This window comes from Nylanderia fulva, unplaced genomic scaffold (assembly GCF_048542155.1).
Source record: "Nylanderia fulva isolate GAGA-0341 unplaced genomic scaffold, ASM4854215v1 Scaffold1, whole genome shotgun sequence".
Lineage (NCBI taxonomy): Eukaryota > Metazoa > Arthropoda > Insecta > Hymenoptera > Formicidae > Nylanderia > Nylanderia fulva.
The window spans coordinates 806193-827562 of NW_028189192.1; the positions used below are offsets into that span (position 1 = coordinate 806193).

The window sequence follows — 21370 nt, forward strand, 5'->3', positions numbered from 1 at the left end:
AAATAATTGTGTTTTTAAATTGCACTTGTGTTTTTAAATTGACTTTTTTCTTTTATGCAGTGCTGACATCTGGAAACAGCTGTTCGGTAACACCCCTTACGCCCCCAATCGTCTATGACCATCATAGTCGCTCCCAGGTTGATGTAGCCGTCGAAAATGACATTTGTTAGATGAAAGAGATTAAAGTGTGCCTATACAAGTACCGCTCGTTCGAACCAAAATCAGGAGCAAGGACAAGTTAAAGTTCATACTTTTTCCCCATGTCTGTTCTCCGAAATGCCGACCGTGTAATTTTGTAATACGCGAATGTTCTCCTACGCCTCTTGTCTTGTTGCAAGTGGCACTCAGCGGTTTATTAAAACTTCGTTCAAACTTGTACGATTGCAGCCACAAGAAATGAAACAATGATGCCGATAAAGGACAATCAAGATGTGGCATGCTTTTTAGTTACCAAGCATTCTACATGGAAGGGGAAGTAAGTGTGTTTATCTTAATAAACGGCTTCCTTATGTGTAAATGAATTTTTAATTTGTTTCAACAAGATTTTGAAACATATAAATATCTAATACATTAAATAAATTTGTAATAGTTTGATGTACATATACTACTTTTATATTGGGCGCAAAATATTAGAGCTTTTGATATAAGAATATTTCCTTGGGTTTATGTAATAAAATCTTTAACAATACTGTGCTTTTCTCTTTTTTTAATATTAATATCATTATGTTTATATTCATAAATAATATATTTTTAGGTACAAACGTATCTTCTCCATTGGCACCATGGGAATAACAACATACAATCCTGGCACATTAGAAGTTACAAACAAATGGGAGTATTCCGATTTCATAAATGTGCAGCCAATAAATAGAAGTCAATTAGGTTCCCACGAATTTACCATAACTGTGCGTAAGGATCGAAAGAATGATACCATGAAGTTTAGTTCCGAACATAGATCGCACTTGCTAACAGAAGCACTTAAATACAGAAATCAGTTTGAAAAATCCAAAGAAACCTTGGTGAGTTTATGTGTTTTTATTCTTTCTCTCTTTCTCTCTTCTCTACATTTTATTAGTTTTTTTATACAATAAAACATGTTTATCATTACAATTTTAAATTATATAATAAACAATGTTACAGATATAACATTAATAAAATAACTTTATATTTATAGAGATATCAAGCTTACAAACATCATTGGTCTGATACAAGATTACCCATTGTATTAGAAATAACACCATACAGTCTAGATCAATTGGATCCTGCAACAAACATGGTATTAGCTAGCTATTGTTATAAAGATTTCGAAGGGCTTTTGACAATGAAAGATTATCCCAATGGTTTTGTCATTGTATGTGGTGGGTTTGGTCGTCTACATCTTTTTGCTTCTATACATATGGAAGAGATAAAGAAAAAGTTGCAGGAAGCTGCATTAAATAATTTAGGCATTAATATAAAAATGTTAAAGGAGCCTATAAAACTCGATGACTTTATTGCTCAAAGATTAGGAAAGTTTAGCGGCGATGAGCATATAACGAGTGTTTCGGAATTTACTGTACACAAAATATCCTCCAGGCATTTGGATCCACAAAGAAGAACGCTTTGTCTATCAGACACCTGCCTGTTGGAAAGAGATCCTCAAACGTACAACATTTGTACTCTTAGGCCATTATCAGACATTTTTACCTTGATTCGTGATAACGATAATCCTCAACTGTTTACTATACAATACCTTAATGGTCAAACGCGCAGTTATACTGCAACAAATAGAGATTCCTTATTAGCATCTCTATTAGACGGTGTAAGAGCATCCGGTAATAGAGATGTCCATGTGAAGATGTATCCTATAGCCAGAGGTAAAAGACTCGGACCTTTCAATCTACCTGTTGATGAAGAGGTTGAAACGACGCACGTTAAATTTCTTCAACAACCACTTGGGGGACGTACATTTGCTGAAATTCTGGAGAGATTTAATGCAAATATACCATACAGTGGTCTTAATTACTCCATTACTCAAGATGTAAGATAAAACATTTCTCTGTTCGATATATATTAGATTATAAATAAGAAAATGTATTTGAATATTTATGCATATATAAGAACTTATACAGTACATTGAAGCGGTTAAGGTACATTAATCGAGTCAGTTGAAATATTTTTGAAACTTTATAATGAAGAATTGTAAGTACTTTTTAGCTCTTATAAAGTCTGCATGTATATAAATAATATATAAAAATTATAAAGTTTCAAAAATAGAAATATTTACATTAATATATAGATCATACATATCAAGAAACACATGAGATACATTTTCTGTTTATCCAGGAAGTTGTACCGCTTGAATGGACTGTAACAACGTTACAACTCCAAGTACATCGTATCACAAATGATTACTTACAGGGAATCTTTACTGAAAACAAAGACAAGATTATCCTTGGAGCTTTGAATACTTTAATCAGCAAAGATTTGGAGACAAACAGTGAGATTGAGGCACAATTTCATGCGTTACGAAGACTAGTGGCTAGTAAAATCGGCTTTGCTGCATTTACAACACTTCCTGGTTTTAGAGAAGCTGTTGGTACAAAAGTCGTAAAAGCTTTAAAGAAACAAAATTCTGGTGTAACGCAAGCTGCCATAGATTGTATTTGTGCTCTGATGCAGCCGATGCATGATGATTGTGATTTAAGACAAGAACAACTGAACAAAAGTAGCTTGCTCAGCAGTAATAAATTTTTAGAAAGTTTACTTGAAATGTGGGTTAATCACATTGTAAGTATTCAAAATTACACATTCAATGTTAGATATTTATTTTTATATTCAAAAGATTATGTCTAAAGTTACTTGAAAATCTTTCATGTGGATGCTTTATATGACTTGTGTAATTGCTCAAACTTAGAGTGTAATTGCAGACACTTTGTGTCTGATTATGAATGATTTTATGATATATATTTTTTCATCATCAAGATACTTAAGCATATTTATCTTGACACGAATTCTACATGCTTTATTTAATGAAAAAGACTTGAATAAACTTGAAGTGAAAAAGTTCTTCCTGTAATTATATTCAAAATTTCTTTATAAAATATAAATGCAATATATATAAAAATATGTATTACACTATAACATATTGATTACTTCAATAAAGCTTATATCTCAATATTACAGAATCATGGCACAGGTGCACTGGTAGTCTCTGCTATGCTCGATCTTTTGACATTCGCCCTGTGTGTACCATACAGTGAAACGACTGATGGGAAACATTTTGACAATCTTTTAGAAATGGTTGCTACAAGAGGCAGATCTTTGTTTAAATTATTTCAACATCCTTCACTGGCTGTGGTTAAAGGTGCTGGATTGATAATGCGAGCAATTATTGAAGAAGGTGCACCAGAAGTAGCAGCAAAAATGCAAGAACTGGCACTTGCGGAAGGAGCTCTACCAAGACATCTGTTAAATAGTTTATTTACTGTTGGTAGTGATAGTAGACTGTTAACGCATCGACAATTGTGCCGACATCTAGTAGGATTATGGATCACGGGACATCCCACAGCTATGGGATTATTGAAACGAATTATGGTGAGTCGATTATATTAGTCTTTAAATTTTATATATATACATATATATATATATATAATATTGACACTGCACTCTATAGAATATAATAATATATACAATAAGATATACTTATTCATAACATGTCGAAATTATTAATAACATGAAATTATTGTTTTATTTGTAGCCAGTTGGTTTGTTGAATTATTTGGATTCTGATGAAAAAGTACCAGAGTCATTCCTTGAAGAAGAGAGATTAAACAACCGTGACAATTTAAAGATAGCAATAGACCATGCATCTAGAAATAAAAAAAGTCCACAATGGATTGCTATCGAACGTCAGATGCGAGTAGTTGAGAAACATGTAGAAAATGCTCTGCAGCATTGGGGCGCTCGTATCGGAATAGAGCGAAGAGAAAAAATTAAAGAACGTCCGATAGTATTGAGAAAACGTAGAGAACGAATTAAATCTGAAGCAAATTGGAAATTATTCTATTATAAATTTAATCAAGATCACGCACTGCCAAACTTGATTTGGAATCATAAAACAAGAGAAGAGTTGAGAATAGCTCTGGAAAATGAGATACGTGCATTTACTTCGGATAAAGACTTGGCTGGTGGAACTTTGATCGCGTGGAATCATAGAGAATTTGAAGTGCAATATCAATGTCTCTCGGATGAAGTTAAAATTGGAGATTACTACTTGAGGCTTTTATTAGAAAAAGATAGTCCAGACAGCCCGATAAGAAAATCGTAAGTACATATCTACATTTGTTTTACATACATCTAATGAAAATCAATAATCGTTAATACATATGGATGGAATCAATTTACCAACTTTGAATCCAAGAATTACTGTACAGTAAAAGTATATTCATGATAAAAAAATAAATATTTATATGATATATAATTATTACATATAAAATAATATATAACTTGTTTGTATCGATAATTTGTAATAGTAGATTTTTAAATTACAGATACGAGTTTTTTAATGATTTATACCATAGATTCTTATTGACTGCGAAAATCGAAATGAAGTGCCTTTGCTTGCAAGCAATGACGATAGTGTACGGTCGATATTACGAGGACATTGGTCCATTCTCAGATACAAAATATATCCTGGGAATGTTGGAGCGCTGTTTAGATAGAACGGAACGCGATAGGCTAGTTATGTTCATAAATAAGCTCATTTTGCATAGACGAAATGTCAAAGATATAATGGATCAAAACGGAGTACGAACTTTGGTCGATTTATTGACATTAGCACATTTACATACTTCCCGAGCAGTTGTGCCAGCGCAAACTAATGTGATAGAGGCAGGCCCGCAGCAAGAACGAATGGAAAAGGAATGGTATTACAATAACGGGGAGCAACGCGAAGGCCCGATAAGTTTAAGAGATCTAAAAGAATTGTACAGTTCGAATCAGGTGACTCATAAGACAAAAGTTTGGGCGCAGGGATTAGATGGATGGAAAACCATTTCGCAAGTGCCGCAATTAAAATGGAGTCTCGTAGCAAAGGGAACTCCCGTAATAAATGAAAGTGAATTGGCCAATTTAATCTTGAATATCTTAATTAAGATGTGTGAATATTTTCCAAGTAGAGACGCCGATGACGCGGTAATCAGACCGTTGCCACGCGTGAAGCGATTATTATCCGACCTTCAGTACCTGCCACATATTGTACAGCTTTTGCTAACGTTCGACCCGACTCTAGTTGAAAGAGTCGCCACCCTGTTATGTGAGATAATGCGAGATAACGCGGATATGTCGAAAATTTATCTCACTGGCGTGTTTTACTTTATCTTAATGTATACCGGTTCCAATGTCTTACCAATCGCAAGATTTTTACAGCTTACGCACACAAAACAAGCTTTTAGGAATGATGATGTGAGTTTGTTTTTATTATATTTTAATGTATGAATTATAGAGATAAATATAACATGTATAACATTGTTGTGTTATATCCTTTAGAACACTTGTTCGGATATCATGCAACGAAGTATTCTCGGTCAACTATTGCCTGATGCAATGGTAAGTTATTTGGAAAATCACGGGGCAGAGAAATTTGCGCAAATATTTCTCGGAGATTACGACACACCGGAAGCAATTTGGAACGCGGAGATGCGACGAATGCTTATCGAGAAAATTGCTGCGCACATCGCAGATTTTAGTCCCAAGTTACGAAGTCATACCATGGCTAGGTATCAGTATATCGCTATACCTGCCGTAAGATACCCGCAATTGGAGAATGAATTGTTCTGCCAGATATTCTATCTCAGACATCTTTGTGATACCGTTAAATTTCCACAGTGGCCTATTCCAGAACCCGTAAGTTTAAGCAATAATTAATTCATATACCATACGACATTAAGCAATACTTTGTATAGTATTAATAACTTATACAAGTATAATTTGATTAGGTGCAATTATTAAAAGACGTATTAGATGCATGGAAGAAAGAAGTAGAAAAGAAACCACCTTTAATGACTGTGGACGAGGCTTACAAGCAACTCGGCTTATCTGTTGGAAAACAACATGATGGAGCGATCGTTAGGAAATCATTTTACAAATTAGCTCAAATGTATCATCCTGACAAGAATCCTGAGGGGAGGGTAAATATGTATTTGTATCTGTTCTGTGTGAATTGTATCTTCTTATTTCTATATATATATTATTGAGCGTGCTAAAATATGTACATTTGATAATTTTAGGATAAATTCGAGGCTGTTAGTCAGGCATACGAATTTTTATGCAGTCGCAGTTGCTGGTCTACTACTGGTCCTAATCCTGACAACATCGTTTTGATCCTGAGGACTCAGAGCATACTTTTCCATAGATATACGGACGAACTTAAACCTTACAAATACGCTGGTTATCCTCAATTAATCAAGACGATAAAACTAGAGACAGACGACGAACGATTATTTTCCAAATCTGCCCCGTTGCTAGCAGCTGCGAGCGAACTTGCGTATCACACGGTGCATTGTTCGGCATTAAATGCCGAAGAATTGCGAAGAGAGGGTGGTTTGGACGTGCTACTGGAAGCATATACGCGATGCGTGTCTGTATTGAGCAAATCGAGTAAACCCACCGACATAGCGGTGCAAGTTTGTATGCATATCACTAGATGTTTTGCTGTTGCTGGATCATTCCGAGGATGCAGAGATAAGATAATCGAATTGCCACAACTGGTAAAAGACCTTTGCAGAATATTGCATTTCAAGGTATCTACAAAAGTATTTTTACAATTATAAAAAATAACTTGTTATTCTATTTTTTTGCAAGAATACATTTTAATTTTTATTTACAGCATTTAACAAAATTATGTGCGGTTGCTACGGAATGTATTTCGTCTCTCGCTACAGATAGTATATTACAAATGCAATTATTGCAATCTGGTGCTTTGTGGGATTTGTTGCTCTTTATGTTTAACTACGATTATACATTGGAGGAAGGCGGCGTAGAAAGAAATCAGGATGAGAACCGTCAGGAAGTGGCAAATAATTTAGCTAAATTGGCAGTCCGCGCTTGTGCTAGATTAGGTGGTTACATGAAGGGAGAAAACGAGACGCCTGTTAATCCCGTTACTGTTGCCGCCCTCGAAAGCTTATTAACGCCCTATTTAGCACGTCAACTTGTTAAAGATAAACCTGAGGAGATTTTAAAGATATTAAATTCTAATTGTTCAAATCCATATTTAATCTGGGATAATGGAACCAGAGCGGAATTAAACGAATATTTAGAAGTGAAACAGCAAGAGAGATTAAATAACAGCGGTAACTTTGAACACGATTTTAGCGATTTTAAATATACTGCTCATGCCGACGAATTAGTAATTGGTGAAATATTTGTAAAAATATATAACGAACAACCAATGTATCCAATTGAGGTAAATTAATGTTTTTAGACACAAGATTATATAGAGAACTTATAGTTAGCTTAGGATAAATATTTCAGATCGAGATGAGAGATAAAAAATAATCTTAAAGAGCTCTATTTGATTTTCAGAATCCAAAGAGTTTTACAATAAATTTGCTCGAATTTTTATTGTTATCTTCGGAATACTTGACATCTTTGGGAAGTATTTCTCTAAGTAAAAAGGATCAAGAGAAATTGGAACACGTTGTTATGGCGCTTAGAGCATTGAATAATGTTATCAAAAATAATCCTGGAATTGAATTACAGTGTATGGGGCACTTTAAATTGCTATTCGGACTTTTGAATTGCAATAATTTTAAATTAATTCAAAAGAGCGCTTTAGAAGTAATCAGTAATGTTACTAAAAATCAGGAATGTGTTGATGATATAGCTGCGAACGAAGTTGTAGTGCATTTGTTGTTATGTTTGCACAGCCTAAAGGAATGTCAACTTCTTGCATTAGAAACTTTATATGCACTAATGAGTTCGACAAAAATCGTAAAAGATGCATTAGCAAAAGGTTTGTAAAAGATATAATATAAAGAACATTAGAAAATATCTATAAATTGATGAGACTCTTAAACATAATTTAGATCTAATGTATATTTATAATATTTTTCAGGAGCTGTTACATACATTCTCGATCTGTTTTGTAATTCGAATAATGTTCAAATAAGAGAAGCAGCAGCTGAATTGCTCGCGAAAATGTCATCCGACAAATTAGCCGGACCAAAAGTTAAACTTGATTTGTCGAAATTTTTGCCTAGATTATTCAGCGAAGCTATTCGCGATGCACCCAAGCAATGTGTACACATGTTTGAAACAAAACACGAAAATCCTGAATTGATATGGGACGATGATGCAAAAGCTAGAGTAGCAAGAATTATTGCCGAGTTGAAAGACGAGTAAGTTTTACAAAAATAAACTGTAACATATCTTGTCTTTCATTTTTGACAATAAAATTAATTGTTTCTTATCTTTTAGGTATCATGCATTACAGAGACGAAATCCTAATGCCATATTAAAGTTACCTGATACACAAAATAATATCGACATTGCAACTAACGAACCTGTCGTAGGTGGAGTATATCTTAGATTATTCATAGCCAGTCCTGCTTGGGCGCTTAGGAAACCAAAAGAATTCTTAAGTGAACTGATGGATACTACATTAACGCTGATGTCCAAGGAAAAGACTGATGTAAATGTTATAAAATGAATTAATACTAAAACATTAGAAATATCGTATCAATATTTACGTTACATTAATATATTACATTATTGTGTGTATTTTTGCAACTAGACCGATATGTTGGAATTAACGACCCAGGCTCTCGTGTGTCTACTCCAAGCACAACCCACTTTGGCGGACCAAGTACCATCCTTGGGTCATATACCGCGACTTTGTCGTCAGATGGCTGTCCAGAATAATCAGCCATCAGTATATAAAACAGCTATATTAATTCTACATCAATTAGCTACGAGCGAAGTAAGTAGCCTTTGATTTTGTGTATATGTACATGTTTCTATAATTATAGTTTTATTTCTAATTCTCGTTTTCGATTTATGCTCGCTTAGATTTGTATCTCGTCCATATGTCAAACAGATTGCATAAGTCCATTGAAGCATGCGATGCAATCGAGAAAAGATATGATTGCAGTGGCATGCGAAACATTGAACAGGTTATTTTCAACAAATGAAGATAGACTTATTAAGCAGGTAGGTACATGTGAAAATATAATTACATGTTAAAATATTATGTTCAAAAAATATTAGATACAGTATTGTGTTACTACATGCAGGCATTGGATGCCGAAATGGTACCATATCTTTTAAATATATTAGAAGGGCGATTAGATATCGTTGAGAATCCTGCCACGACTAAAGCACAAATAGTAAAAGCTTTAAAAGCCATGACGAAAAGTTTACTTCTTGGTGAAAAAGTTAATGCCATTTTGGAAAAGTCGAGCGTATGGGCCGAGTATAAGGATCAACGGCACGATCTGTTTATTTCTAACAATACAAGTTCTGGTTACCTTACAGGTAAAATATACGAATAGCTTTTAACGTGCATAAAATAAATATTTTTGGCTAATTGAAATGTTCTATTGCTCGATTATTAGCCGCAACTCCTGTATCTGCTGGCTACTTAACAGCGGGGCCAAGTGCAACTTTGACCGCAGGCCCACCACCGGTAGACAAAGAAGATAATCTAATTAATAGAAATGATAGCATCTGATATAGGTAGCATCGTAAGTGGTACAAAAGACAGTGAGGATGTCAGTACTGAGAGATTCCTATCGGTAAAATACCGATATAGAGACTACGTTGTCTGTGATTTTTGGCTTCTTAAAGAAAGAAATTTATTATCAAATATTGTTTTTGCTGTATAATCTTTATATTATAGGATCATTTAATATATTTCGTTCTTTAATTACATTTATATATATATGAGTCGTAGTGTATAATGTAGCTATAAAACTTAAATTGTCAGTTTTTAAGATAACATATATAGATATATAGGTAAAATTATAATATTCCAAGACATCTTATTATATCAAACAAGTTTTCGGACAAATTTTTATCTTATATTCAGCAGCGTCGCGTAATATGACATTTCGTTACGTTTCTGGTAAACGGATTTATATTTGTAAGTTTGTCCGCAGGGTATTTAAAAAAAAGCAAAAATATAATTCGAGCATTGCCTGACGTGCATTCGAAGAATCAACTTTTATCGGTATCTAAAAATCTAAGTGAAGAAATAATTATCAATTAATTAAGCTTACATTATCTTGAAATAATGTTATTGTAATTTTTTTTTGGTTTCGACATAATCATTTTTTCACGCCAATATATAACCGATTAAGATTATTTTGTAATCCAACTTTTAAGCTTAATTACACACGTTAATTGCATCTCCACTTAAATTTTTATTAAGGAAAGATTAATACTATGAAGAAATATATCTATCTTAATCAATTCTCTCATATCTTTAGGAATATCTAAATATGTATGATATGGAATATTATGAGATTTATTTTTTAACTAGATTAACCATGAGTTTACGTGTAAAAATTTTCGAGAGAACTATGAGTAAGATTTATGTAATATAATTTGCAGTAAAATCAAAAAAAAAAGAAAAAAAAAGAAAACTAACAGGAATTCATATGTAGTAATGCAACAACTTTCTCTGTGATAGCATGTTAATTGTGACGGATACATATAACAACAAATGGTGGTACGTTTCTAAGTCTGGCCACTGTAAAAACACATTTTCAATGGTCACATTCCAAGCAGTCAGAAATATAAAATGTACTTATCTAAAATTGAGCACGTCCTTGTGAATGAAAAAATTAGAGACTATGTGAAAAAAGATTAACATATATTAAAGAATTGGAATATATCCTTATCTATTCCTTATACATAATAAAAAGTTACATTTTTTTAAAAGTTATATCAGAATAAAAGCTTAATTGAAAAAGTATTATTTATTTGTGCATATTTACAATGCACATATTTTTTCTTGAGATGATATTTCATATTTTTAAACGAAAGATATTTTTAATTGTATGCTTGGTAACCATCAATTCAAACGTATCTCAAATTTTGGATGTCATACTTGCTATTTATTATCTTAAAATATACATATATTACTATGTATACTTTAATATTAAAAAAATATATACTATTTATATCATTATAATTAATCTAATATGTCAATTTTTCTACGACCTTTTTAATACATAATTTTTCAATCACAGTAGAATTTTACTCAAATCATCAAAAATTGCAGTAATCAGATCATAAATGAAATTTAGCGATGATTATGTGACGAGGAATATCTAGTTAATAATCTAGCTTCGTTTAAGGTAAATCTCAAAGAGTTTATCTCTCTTTATTGGCTTAACATACAGAACTTTATGCATGTATGCGTTTCAGGTCCTTGCTTCAGTGAACCTTGGGTGAACCAATTTACACCGAGGCCTGGCTTTGGTATTACAATATCGTTGGCCACGGTAAATGCAGGATATCAGACACTTTCTTTCAAACGGAAACTGGTGGCTACGTAATCACATCGCTACCAAGTCGTACGCCTATGAAGCCAGGCTCAGCGGTAAATAATTTTTAATTAATGATTTAACTTTGTGAACATACTATATATAAATCATTTATTCTTAACATATATGTAGACATTTCCATTCTTTGGGATTTGCCGGAACTTTTTGACGAGGATAGTCACATAGCGAAGGAGAGGGATACCTTGTTTTCCGTCAACCATGGGTATGATGCGAATTATCTATGGGAATCATGAACGTTTTCAGAACGATTCAAAGAATAATACTGCACGAGAGATGGTAAGCTCATTCTTTTTTTTTCATATATTTATCTGCCATTGAATGGAATGCGAGGAGGCGGTTCATGCAAATCGAAATCTATTTCCGTCGTAGTGAGCACATTTTTCCAGTTCTTCCGCAATGTTTATTATTCGATTATACTTGGCAATTCTTTCACTCCTATAATCATTTAATAGATACTATTTTTATCATAATCAAGAGCGCTAGATAAGAATAAATTAATCAAAAATGATTATAGTAATAGATAAATATTGATTTGAAATTAATCCCAAACTTTAAGCATTATTCTCGACATATTCGTTCATATCGCATTATTTAATTGCTGCAATGAGCAAAACGTGGGTCCTTAAAGCTTATATTGTATGTCCTTAACCCTGACGCATGAATATAATAATGCTTTCGTTAGGGTATTCTATTGTTTATAATTATATAAAACGGAAAAATGAATATAGTGGAATCTTCTGTATAAAAAGCGCTTGCTGCCATGTCCAACGCTATGTTAATTTTGTCGTAATTATGCATATACATATATTATTTATTAGTATAAATAGAGAATCCAATTTTGTTTATACAATTTTCCAATCTTACATGAAAGAAAAATCTCAAAATTAAAAATGTTCAATGTTAAACATATTTAACATTATCACAATTTAATTGATTGTGATGCAGTAATAGAGCCAAACGAGATTTAAATTCAATCCCTCTTTTACGATTTTAGGAGCGAGATAGTATATCGACGATATGTTGAACGTTTCCGGTCATTTAATGTCAACGGCAATGACAACCAGCTTTACCGAGTTAAGTTTCTCTTTCCCTCGCACAACGTGTATTCATCATCGCGAAATTTGCACACTTTCAAACAATTAACGTTATCTCTATGAAGCTAAACGTTTTTTTTTCAGAATTTCGATAAAATTTATATATAGAACAATTATGTCTCATCTCTCTCGAAATAAAGAGATCTTATATCCTTCAAGTTCCGATCAAACATAAAATAGGGAATCCTTGACAGCTTTTAATTTCATTGATTAGTATTAAATTAAGAATTAAATTTTAATTTCTAATGTCATAATATTAAATTATAATAGTATACAGAGATTTTATAAGAGATCTGATTGTAAAATTATTAAATTGTAATTAAGAAATATCGAAAATTTATATAAAAACATAACACTAGCTGATGATACTACGAAAAAAATTTTTCATTAATATTCATGAACATTTTATAGACATCCATATGAGAAAATTTCCAAAAAATAATTTATATAAAAGACATTATATTTAAAGAAGGATCACGAAAGAAGGACAGAAACATTAGAACATCTTTTAGATATCTGCACATTTAGATTTTATTTAAACAATATTGTTTTTTCATATTATTTACTGATATTGATTAATATATAATATCTATTAATAATTTATAATGACAACATTTAAAGTAACATAGAAATGATATCGATTTTAAATATCATAATTCGATTGCAAATTATATTGCTCTTGCCATGCATTAATTATACATTTTTGCATTTCAAACTTGAAGGATCGGATTATGTACATAGCAAATATATAAAGCAGAATAAATTTAATTAACTTTAATTTCATAGTAATAATAATATATGTTACGTAGAAATGCATTTATTTGCAATTACATTTATAATTTATCTATGAAAGAATAAAAATTAAATTAAGATTTTTCTTTTTACATTTTATGTTATATAATTAAAGTATTATATATAGTTAAAGTATTTTATATGTGCGCATAACTTGTCAATTTTTTTTTTAGAAAAAATGAAAGAAATTAATAAGATTAAAAAATGTATATTGAGTGAATTATGCAAATTCTGAATATATTACACTGTATTGTGTATAAACAATTTGTTAATTTAACTACAAATGAAAGAATCATATATATATATATATAGAAAAGAAATTTACTACAGATTATTATACGTATGATTAGAATATAAATGATTTTGCACATGATACGAATTCTTTTAATCATTTGATTTGGCGAATTAATTAATGTATACATGCTTCTATTACATTTTAATTCTATTATTTAACATTGAGCTATCTTCTTTCATCAATTTCATCAGCTGATTCTTGCAGAACCTCACACAAATTCAAATATTTATTTTCCGAATAATTACTGAGCAATTTGTCCAAGTTTTGTTTCAATTCGGTAAAAGTCGGTCTACTTTGCGGTCTTAGATTCCAACACGAATACATTATATTATACCTGTATACAAAAAAATAAAGAAAAATTAATACATATATGTATATGTACATATATATTTGAGAATCACAGAATTTATCTAAATAAATGTTTTATGTCAAAATATATATATGTACAGTTCTCGACCGCAGTTCGGTGGTCTTTCCATCCGATATCCAGATTTGAGAAGTTGTAAAATTCTATTTGTTGGTGTTCCAGGATATGGCATGGCACCTAAAGTGACTATTTCCCACAACAAAATGCCAAAAGCCCATCTGTAAATTCAATTTTTATTGTAAATAATAGAACAAATAACATATAATATATTATATATAATCTGACAATGAGATAAAATAATTGCCTTACACATCACTATAAGTAGTATATATTTGATGCGTTAAAGCCTCGATTGCCATCCATTTCAAAGGTAATTTACCATTGCCTTTTTTTCGATAAACATTTTCTTGGTAGATATCACGACTGAGACCAAAATCCGAAATTTTCACTATTCTATCCGATCGTACTAATACATTGCGAGCAGCCAAATCACGATGTACTATTCGATTGGAAGATAAAAATTCCTAAACATATTTTAATACATATTTTTATTTTATATGCATTTTTTATATTTATTTTATATTTTAAGTTTATATATATATATTTTATTTTTATATAAAAGCATAAAGTTGAGACAGTATATCATATGTGGTGCGTTTTAATATATATACGAAATTATCTTTTTTATAAAATGTAATATTGTGCACTATAATTTAAAAAATATAACGTGTATATAATTGTGAAACATATATATATATATATATATATATAAAATTTAATTACTAATAAATTGTTAATATCATCTTAACTTACCATTCCTGTAGCTACTTGTCTAGCGAAATTTAATAAATCAGCGGAAGTAATATTCTCTGCGTATTTTATTACATCTACAAGAACAAAAGAATTGTATTATATATACGTGTTATTTGAATATTAATTAAATAATTATCTTATTTAATTAAACAATTAATTATGATGATTTACCTTGTTGAATATCATATAAGCGATTGGTGATTGTGCGTGTGTTTTCACAGAAAGATTCGCACTTTCCTATATATGTGATAAAAAAGCTTTTGTAGGATAAATATTCTGAATTTTTTATTTTTATATAATTTATATGATATATATGTATATATACTAAAACCTTGATGTATGTCTCTATTGGCAAAGGACAACGGCTCGAATTTCATATGAGTCCTCCGTTCGAATACAGCATTTACTATATTCTGCCAAACCTGAAAATAAAATTTAATGGAATAACGCATTTTTCTATATATTTTATAATATTTTTGGCAGCTCACCGTTCTTAAATACGTTTGTAAGTCTCCCTTGCTGCAGTATTCCACTACTAATAAAGGTTTGTTGTACAAAGTGCAGTATCCGATTAAAGATACTATGTTTGGATGCTGACCAGCAGATCTCATCATTGAAATTTCTTGATGAAAGCTTTTTATATCCTCTATCGTTGGATCGTCTGTGTAATAGAACAAAAATTGTTTATTTATATTATATTTTTTATATTCTATTATCCGATGCATTCTGATATTTTTACGCATGCAATTATAAGCATGTAATTAAGATTTCTTTAACACATGTTATTATGTAAATATTTTGTTGCATATATACATATATATAGGTGTATGGTAAAAAATCATATATATATATGATTTTTTATATCATACCTTTCATCATTTTAACAGCTACATCTGTAATTGTGTCAAATTCATCTTGCAACAATGCAAGTCTGACAATACCATATGCTCCACTGCCCAATACACCTTTAAGTTTCAGCTTTTGTGGATTAAGCTCAAATTTATCGTACGGCAAAAGAGTATCTCCATTCTCGACCGCATAATCTCGATTTAAAGAATTTTTTAGAGAATCCATGGAATCCTATTTAACGCGAAAAATCTCTAAGATCTTACTCGAATAATTTAGATTACTTTAATAAATGCATCAACACGTAAAATAAGAGAAATGAATTATAATGGCAATAAAAAATTTATTTATTAAATATTTTAATGTTAAATTATACGATTGATAACTATTGTATATTCATAATGTTTACAAATGAGAAATGCACAGCTGAATATGTATCTCGAAATTATTTCATCAAACTTTAAAGCTGACATTCTATATATATACATAATTGATCGATCATTGAACTTACCTCAAAATGCATGTATTCCATATTAATCTTTTTGTTCTTCTTTTTATGACGCTGCATACAAATCACCCCAAGCACTATTCCAATGATCATTAATGTGGGTAATGCTATGATAATCTCACGATAAGATAGCTCTGCAATTATAAAATGTGACATATATAATACATATATCTCATACTCTTCAATGCAATCAATTAAAATGATTACCGCGTATTTACCTACTACTTCATCGATGTTTCCCGATATAGTTGACTGTAAACTTACACCACCCATTGATTCTGCCACGATACTAATTTCATATTGTTCTCCTATGTCGACGTTTAAGAAGGAAACTTCGAGTGCATCCTACAGAGAAAAATTATTTAAATTTTAAATTTATATGATTTTTTGGTAGAGTTGTAAGAATTATTTTTGTAATAATATATAATATACTAACTCCAAATACGGTCAATAGATACGGTTCGACTCGAAACGAATTAAATTGTACTGTGTAATTGTCTGGTTGTAAAATGGGTTTGTTCCAGCTAATTACAATATCGTATACTCCTTGATATTTTCGAATATGTTCTGCTCGTAAACCCTTTACTTTTTCAGGCGCTATGTGGTCAGAAAAAATCATTAATTATACATTTAAATTAATGTAGCTGTGAAATGAGCTTTTATTCTTCTTGAATACTATTTTAATAGCTTACCGCAGATGCTTAAGTTATGATGAATTTCCAAACACGATGGTGTGATAAAAGTAAATATTGTTGCATTACTAATTTTAGAGAAGTTATCATTACCCGATCGAATCGATACAGTATTGTTTTGCTCGTATTGTAAGCGTCTGAGTAAAAAGTGGAAGTCTAGAGACTAAAAAGATATTTGATCAAATTTTCGATAAAATATTAAAATAAAAGGATTTTTAATAAAAACATAATCTTACCGTTTTTAAATCGAAATTTATCAAATTATGTTCCCCAAACCAAAATAATATATTATAATTACAGCTTCGATCTAAAAAATATAATTCACAAAGTGTCTTAATATGTTCATATAATATACATACAATAATAAATTATTAGGCAATATTTTGTATACCTTTAGCAGGCTCAAAAATAATTTCTGCTTGTAATTCGCACACATTTTGACTATCTTCTTCGATTTTCAAAAGTGAAATATAATCAATTTGACGTGGCTGATAATCAACTGCAAAAAATGAAATTTAAATAAATAAATACCCAGATAGCCACAGTAATTATTATGATATCATTTTGATGTCATAATAATTACTGTGGCTATCTGGATAAGTAAATAATTAAATAATATTGTGCAAAATAAAATATCGAATATGTAGAATTGTAGCAATGAAATATAACGAATAAAAGTTATATGTCAGTTTAGAAAATTAATACCTGCATAAGTTGAAAACCAATCTGATGTTTCGGTTAATGAAACTCCATTTTGTGTTAATTTGTATAAACGATAACGATAAAGTGTATCCGCTGTCAAATTTGAAAATGTCGAAAATTCGCCATTGCTCTACAAAAAAATGTATCTTTTGTAAAAAGAGGCAAAATGCTTCTTAATCCAGAAAATTTGTTTCTGTAAAATTTTGTCGTATAAATTAATACGATGTTCTACATAAGTATATGTATAAAAAGAAATATATATTCGCTTTAAATAATATATTATTTATTTGACTTTTACGCGAATATGAAGAAAAGTAATATCGTGTATACTCATTATGTTAAGTTTAATTTATCTTGATACAAGTATACGTATCTTAATTTAATAGAACTTTCAAGTAGACTGAATATATTTAAACTATTTAAAAATTAATAATTTAATTGTTCTATTGCAATGTTAACTTTTTATACTATCATTATATATCACAATTATTTCTTTGATCAAAAATAAGATGATGTATCAAATATATAATTAATTGTATATATTTAAGAGTCATAAAAAAAGCATTTACCACTATAGTTATACCCCATCTATCAACGGAAACACTTTGTTCAATAACATAAATCCCAGGAGTGTGTTTAATTATTAGTGAGTTCGTTCCTCTGCAGTGTAAACTAACATTTGCGCCAGCTTCTTCGTTTATTCTTGGATAAGCTACCGTAAAATTATTTTAATGTAATATAATTTATAGAAGCAAGAGATATCCGAGATATTTTTCGACTATACAATTATTAATCATTTATTATAATTTAATATTATATTTAACTTACGCTCAAATTCGTCCGTAGGTTGTGAACAACCATCTCGGCATGACTCCTGAAAGATGACAAATAATTGATGCGCATTATAACAGGTAGACATAAGTATACCTGTTACGCAATAATATATGAAGATATTATTTTCCAATTTCGAATATCGCATTTTTGTTCTTTCTATTTTCCGGGAATATTTGTCGAACGACTAATCATTTTTCAAGACAACGCCACGATAATATAAGCAACGAGATTCTGGCGAATATTCAGAAAAGATATTTTTGATATATATTCAGTAGAGTATTTTTGAACACCAATCGGATATGTACCACGAACGATCGTTCTCGGCATGGTTACTTTGCACACATTCTAAGGTTTTAAATGATACTTAAAATATATCTCAATCCCCTCTCTGAGAAGATGATAACCAGAGTTGAAGTCTCATTTGCATGTCGCGTTTAAAATCGGAGATTCATAATTAACGTAGCGAGAGAAGATCGCGTTAATAATATGCCATTTTTTTTTTAAAGTGAATTTAGACGGGGGAAATAAAAAGTAAGATGAAAAACACAGGATGTCGCGATCAGATTACAGAATCCTGCTGTAAACATTCATGTGATTTTAAAAGTCGCGTCTGCTTTTTTGCGCGGTATATACATATATATACACCCATACAAGCAATAGCACATATCACTATGCGATTGTCGTCAACACGACAAGCGTCAATACGCAAATCGAACTGTGTTGCAAAACTTTACCTCGTACATGCACTGCACTTGCAACAGCGGAAGAGAGATGCATTGCACGCTGCATCAATTTGACCTACGTTTAAACAGAGGATATTTGTAAGTGATAATGGATGAATAATTTCGAATAATTTGCATAAAGCACCGCGAATGGATGCAGCATCATCGTTTCCATTATCATCTACAAATACCATTTAAACGTGTGTGATGAATTAAATTGATGCGCCATATGCGTTTTTTGTCACCCATTAATCGAACAGAAAGATAATAGTTTTTTAAGACACTTTCTCGCGCAATTATGACTATCTATTGACGTGAAATAATTTACATCATTAATTATATTTATTATTAAATATTTTGTGCAAAAAACATTAATTTTTTTGTTTTTTTTTAAATTGTTTTTAATTTTAATTTAGCTCGCACAAGCATGACTTTTCACAAGTATAAAAGGAAACGCGGAAAAGGAGATAAACATGTTTAAAACAACTTCATATATTATGCAGTCTACTGTCTGCTGCTTTAGTACTTTTCTCTTTCAAAATATAGTTCAATATGTATTTACGATGCAGTTTAACTATTATACATTATTTAGTATATTTCTTAAAATATTACGAAAGAATTTCGATACCTTTATATAATATATTACTGTGTATGTTAATATATGCGGATCATACGCGAAATATGTAAGAAAATATATATAAAATCACTATTATGTATTACAACATTATAAATGGGAGAATTTTTTTTCAAATCTAAATATCGGAAACAACCCAGTAATATATCGTTTTTATCGATTTGAATACGATCGTATAGCTACTTTTCAGTTATATTGACACAGGTGTTAAAACGAAGATCTAAAATGTGTATATATAGTTATATATTGAACATATGTTTTATTTCGTGTCTGCAAAAAGATATTCAAGCTCGACATAGATAAATTCCTAGCAAAAAAATTCCTTGAGGTATTCTTTCAAAAAGGGACATTCGATTCTATCATATTTTCCTAATGAATTCTCTCTTGAATACAAACTTCGCACACATTGCCATTCCATATATAAAGCATCTTTGTATCTTTTGATATCACCGCGACATACATTGAATTTTTTACGTTCGCTATCAGTAAATTTTTTACTCTCGTAATATACTATTATTTTTCCGATATAAAATTATACATATGATACGTCGTATTTGCATGTTTTTTCCAAATTAATTTTGTATTGTAAATAATTGATATGAATGGATTACAAGGTCAAATATAGACAAATCGTGTGGTAAATTATCAAAATATGTAAAATAAAAAATTACAAATAAAATATTGCATACACATCCATGTAATAAGATAAATTGTATATTTATCGATATTATAATAGGAGAGTAAAATACTTTTATTTGACTCACATTTTTACACACTGCTAAACATTCAGCGATATTCAGCGCTTCTTGGAAGATGAACCCATGAATAGTAATTGCACAAAAAGATAACAAAAACGTCAACAACATTCCGGCAACTTTGGTAGAAGATGTACGCATTATCCATCCAAGATTCACTGACTGAAAAGTACTTGGCTTTATGGAGCAAAGATGATAACGCATTACTCTCTATTTCTTCATTTCCACTTCCCTTAAATTATTTTTTTCATTTTCAGTTGATTACAAGCGTGTATAATTTATTACATCGGATAAATTCAATATAGCTGATCCTATTTCAGAAATTCAAAGGATATTCATCAAAGAAATAACACAAGATAAGCATAAATATATATAAAATAAGCACTTTTGTTAAGGTATTATTATTTCACAAGATTGCGTCCAAAATATACGGATTTAAATGTTTAATCTCTAAAATATGCATACATTTAATGGTAAAGTCGCGTTGGATTTCAATGTATAAACAGCACACATTCAAGCTGAATTGCATTCCCGGCGATTAATGTCGTGAAACTAAAGTGCCCGCGAAGCTTACGAACGTGACGCAAATAAATCCACATTTGAAGAAGCTCGAGTGTTGTTTTAACGCGTATTATGACGGTCCCCTACCACGACTTACGACTACACCTTGTATGTTAATAAAAGGTGGGATTTACTCCCACTTTTCTTCTCTTCTACATATATTATATTCAATTATTCGTCATTTTTAGGAAAAAAATGTAATT

General features: G+C 30.7%; 2 protein-coding genes across 5 annotated transcripts in view; one reads left to right on the top strand and one right to left on the bottom strand.

The window, feature by feature from the left end:
* Rme-8 (receptor mediated endocytosis 8) overlaps nucleotides 1–15149 on the top strand; it is a 79569-nt gene extending 64420 nt beyond the window's left edge. Inside the window, exons 5-25 of one of the 2 annotated variants that reach the window (XM_029313913.2) lie at nucleotides 61–475; nucleotides 755–1019; nucleotides 1175–2020; nucleotides 2326–2769; nucleotides 3166–3576; nucleotides 3740–4305; nucleotides 4533–5445; nucleotides 5530–5886; nucleotides 5979–6170; nucleotides 6270–6782; nucleotides 6869–7447; nucleotides 7567–7996; nucleotides 8099–8381; nucleotides 8461–8674; nucleotides 8777–8962; nucleotides 9052–9192; nucleotides 9276–9516; nucleotides 9597–11342; nucleotides 11413–11587; nucleotides 11664–11828; nucleotides 14263–15149. In XM_029313913.2, coding sequence (XP_029169746.1) covers nucleotides 405–475; nucleotides 755–1019; nucleotides 1175–2020; nucleotides 2326–2769; nucleotides 3166–3576; nucleotides 3740–4305; nucleotides 4533–5445; nucleotides 5530–5886; nucleotides 5979–6170; nucleotides 6270–6782; nucleotides 6869–7447; nucleotides 7567–7996; nucleotides 8099–8381; nucleotides 8461–8674; nucleotides 8777–8962; nucleotides 9052–9192; nucleotides 9276–9516; nucleotides 9597–9712 — 6768 coding nt within the window. In that variant the 5' untranslated portion in view covers nucleotides 61–404 and the 3' untranslated portion in view covers nucleotides 9713–11342; nucleotides 11413–11587; nucleotides 11664–11828; nucleotides 14263–15149. The remainder of the gene's footprint in view (nucleotides 1–60; nucleotides 476–754; nucleotides 1020–1174; nucleotides 2021–2325; nucleotides 2770–3165; nucleotides 3577–3739; nucleotides 4306–4532; nucleotides 5446–5529; nucleotides 5887–5978; nucleotides 6171–6269; nucleotides 6783–6868; nucleotides 7448–7566; nucleotides 7997–8098; nucleotides 8382–8460; nucleotides 8675–8776; nucleotides 8963–9051; nucleotides 9193–9275; nucleotides 9517–9596; nucleotides 11343–11412; nucleotides 11588–11663; nucleotides 11829–14262) is intronic. The other variant, XM_029313914.2, reaches the window with a different exon arrangement.
* Nucleotides 13159–20917, bottom strand: LOC114939572 (tyrosine-protein kinase receptor torso-like). 3 transcript variants are annotated; one of them, XM_085483903.1, is made up of 18 exons: nucleotides 20616–20917; nucleotides 18490–18535; nucleotides 18231–18373; nucleotides 17665–17791; nucleotides 17351–17458; nucleotides 17196–17266; nucleotides 16960–17122; nucleotides 16704–16864; nucleotides 16486–16612; nucleotides 16271–16401; nucleotides 15783–15993; nucleotides 15402–15574; nucleotides 15245–15335; nucleotides 15085–15150; nucleotides 14914–14987; nucleotides 14410–14624; nucleotides 14181–14318; nucleotides 13159–14067 (listed from the first exon to the last, which is right to left on the bottom strand). In XM_085483903.1, exons 1-18 carry the CDS (start codon nucleotides 20808–20810, stop codon nucleotides 13899–13901), a joined length of 2409 nt encoding a protein of 802 aa, XP_085340029.1. In that variant the 5' UTR covers nucleotides 20811–20917; the 3' UTR covers nucleotides 13159–13898. The 3 variants fall into 3 exon arrangements, with proteins under 3 accessions (XP_085340029.1, XP_029169749.1, XP_085340044.1); XM_029313916.2 differs by lacking the exon at nucleotides 20616–20917 and adding an exon at nucleotides 19230–19317; XM_085483918.1 differs by lacking the exon at nucleotides 20616–20917 and having other exon boundaries at nucleotides 18490–18793.
* Nucleotides 20918–21370: the final 453 nt, after the last annotated feature.

Coding starts and splice junctions, on each gene's coding strand:
- LOC114939572 (XM_085483903.1), bottom strand. CDS start 20,810: ATGCGTTATCATCTTTGCTCCATAAAGCCAAGTACTTTTCAGTCAGTG. Junction 14,988..15,084: donor CTTATATGATATTCAACAAG/GTAAATCATCAT, acceptor TTGTTCTTGTAG/ATGTAATAAAATACGCAGAG. Junction 14,068..14,180: donor CCGAACTGCGGTCGAGAACT/GTACATATATAT, acceptor TTTTGTATACAG/GTATAATATAATGTATTCGT.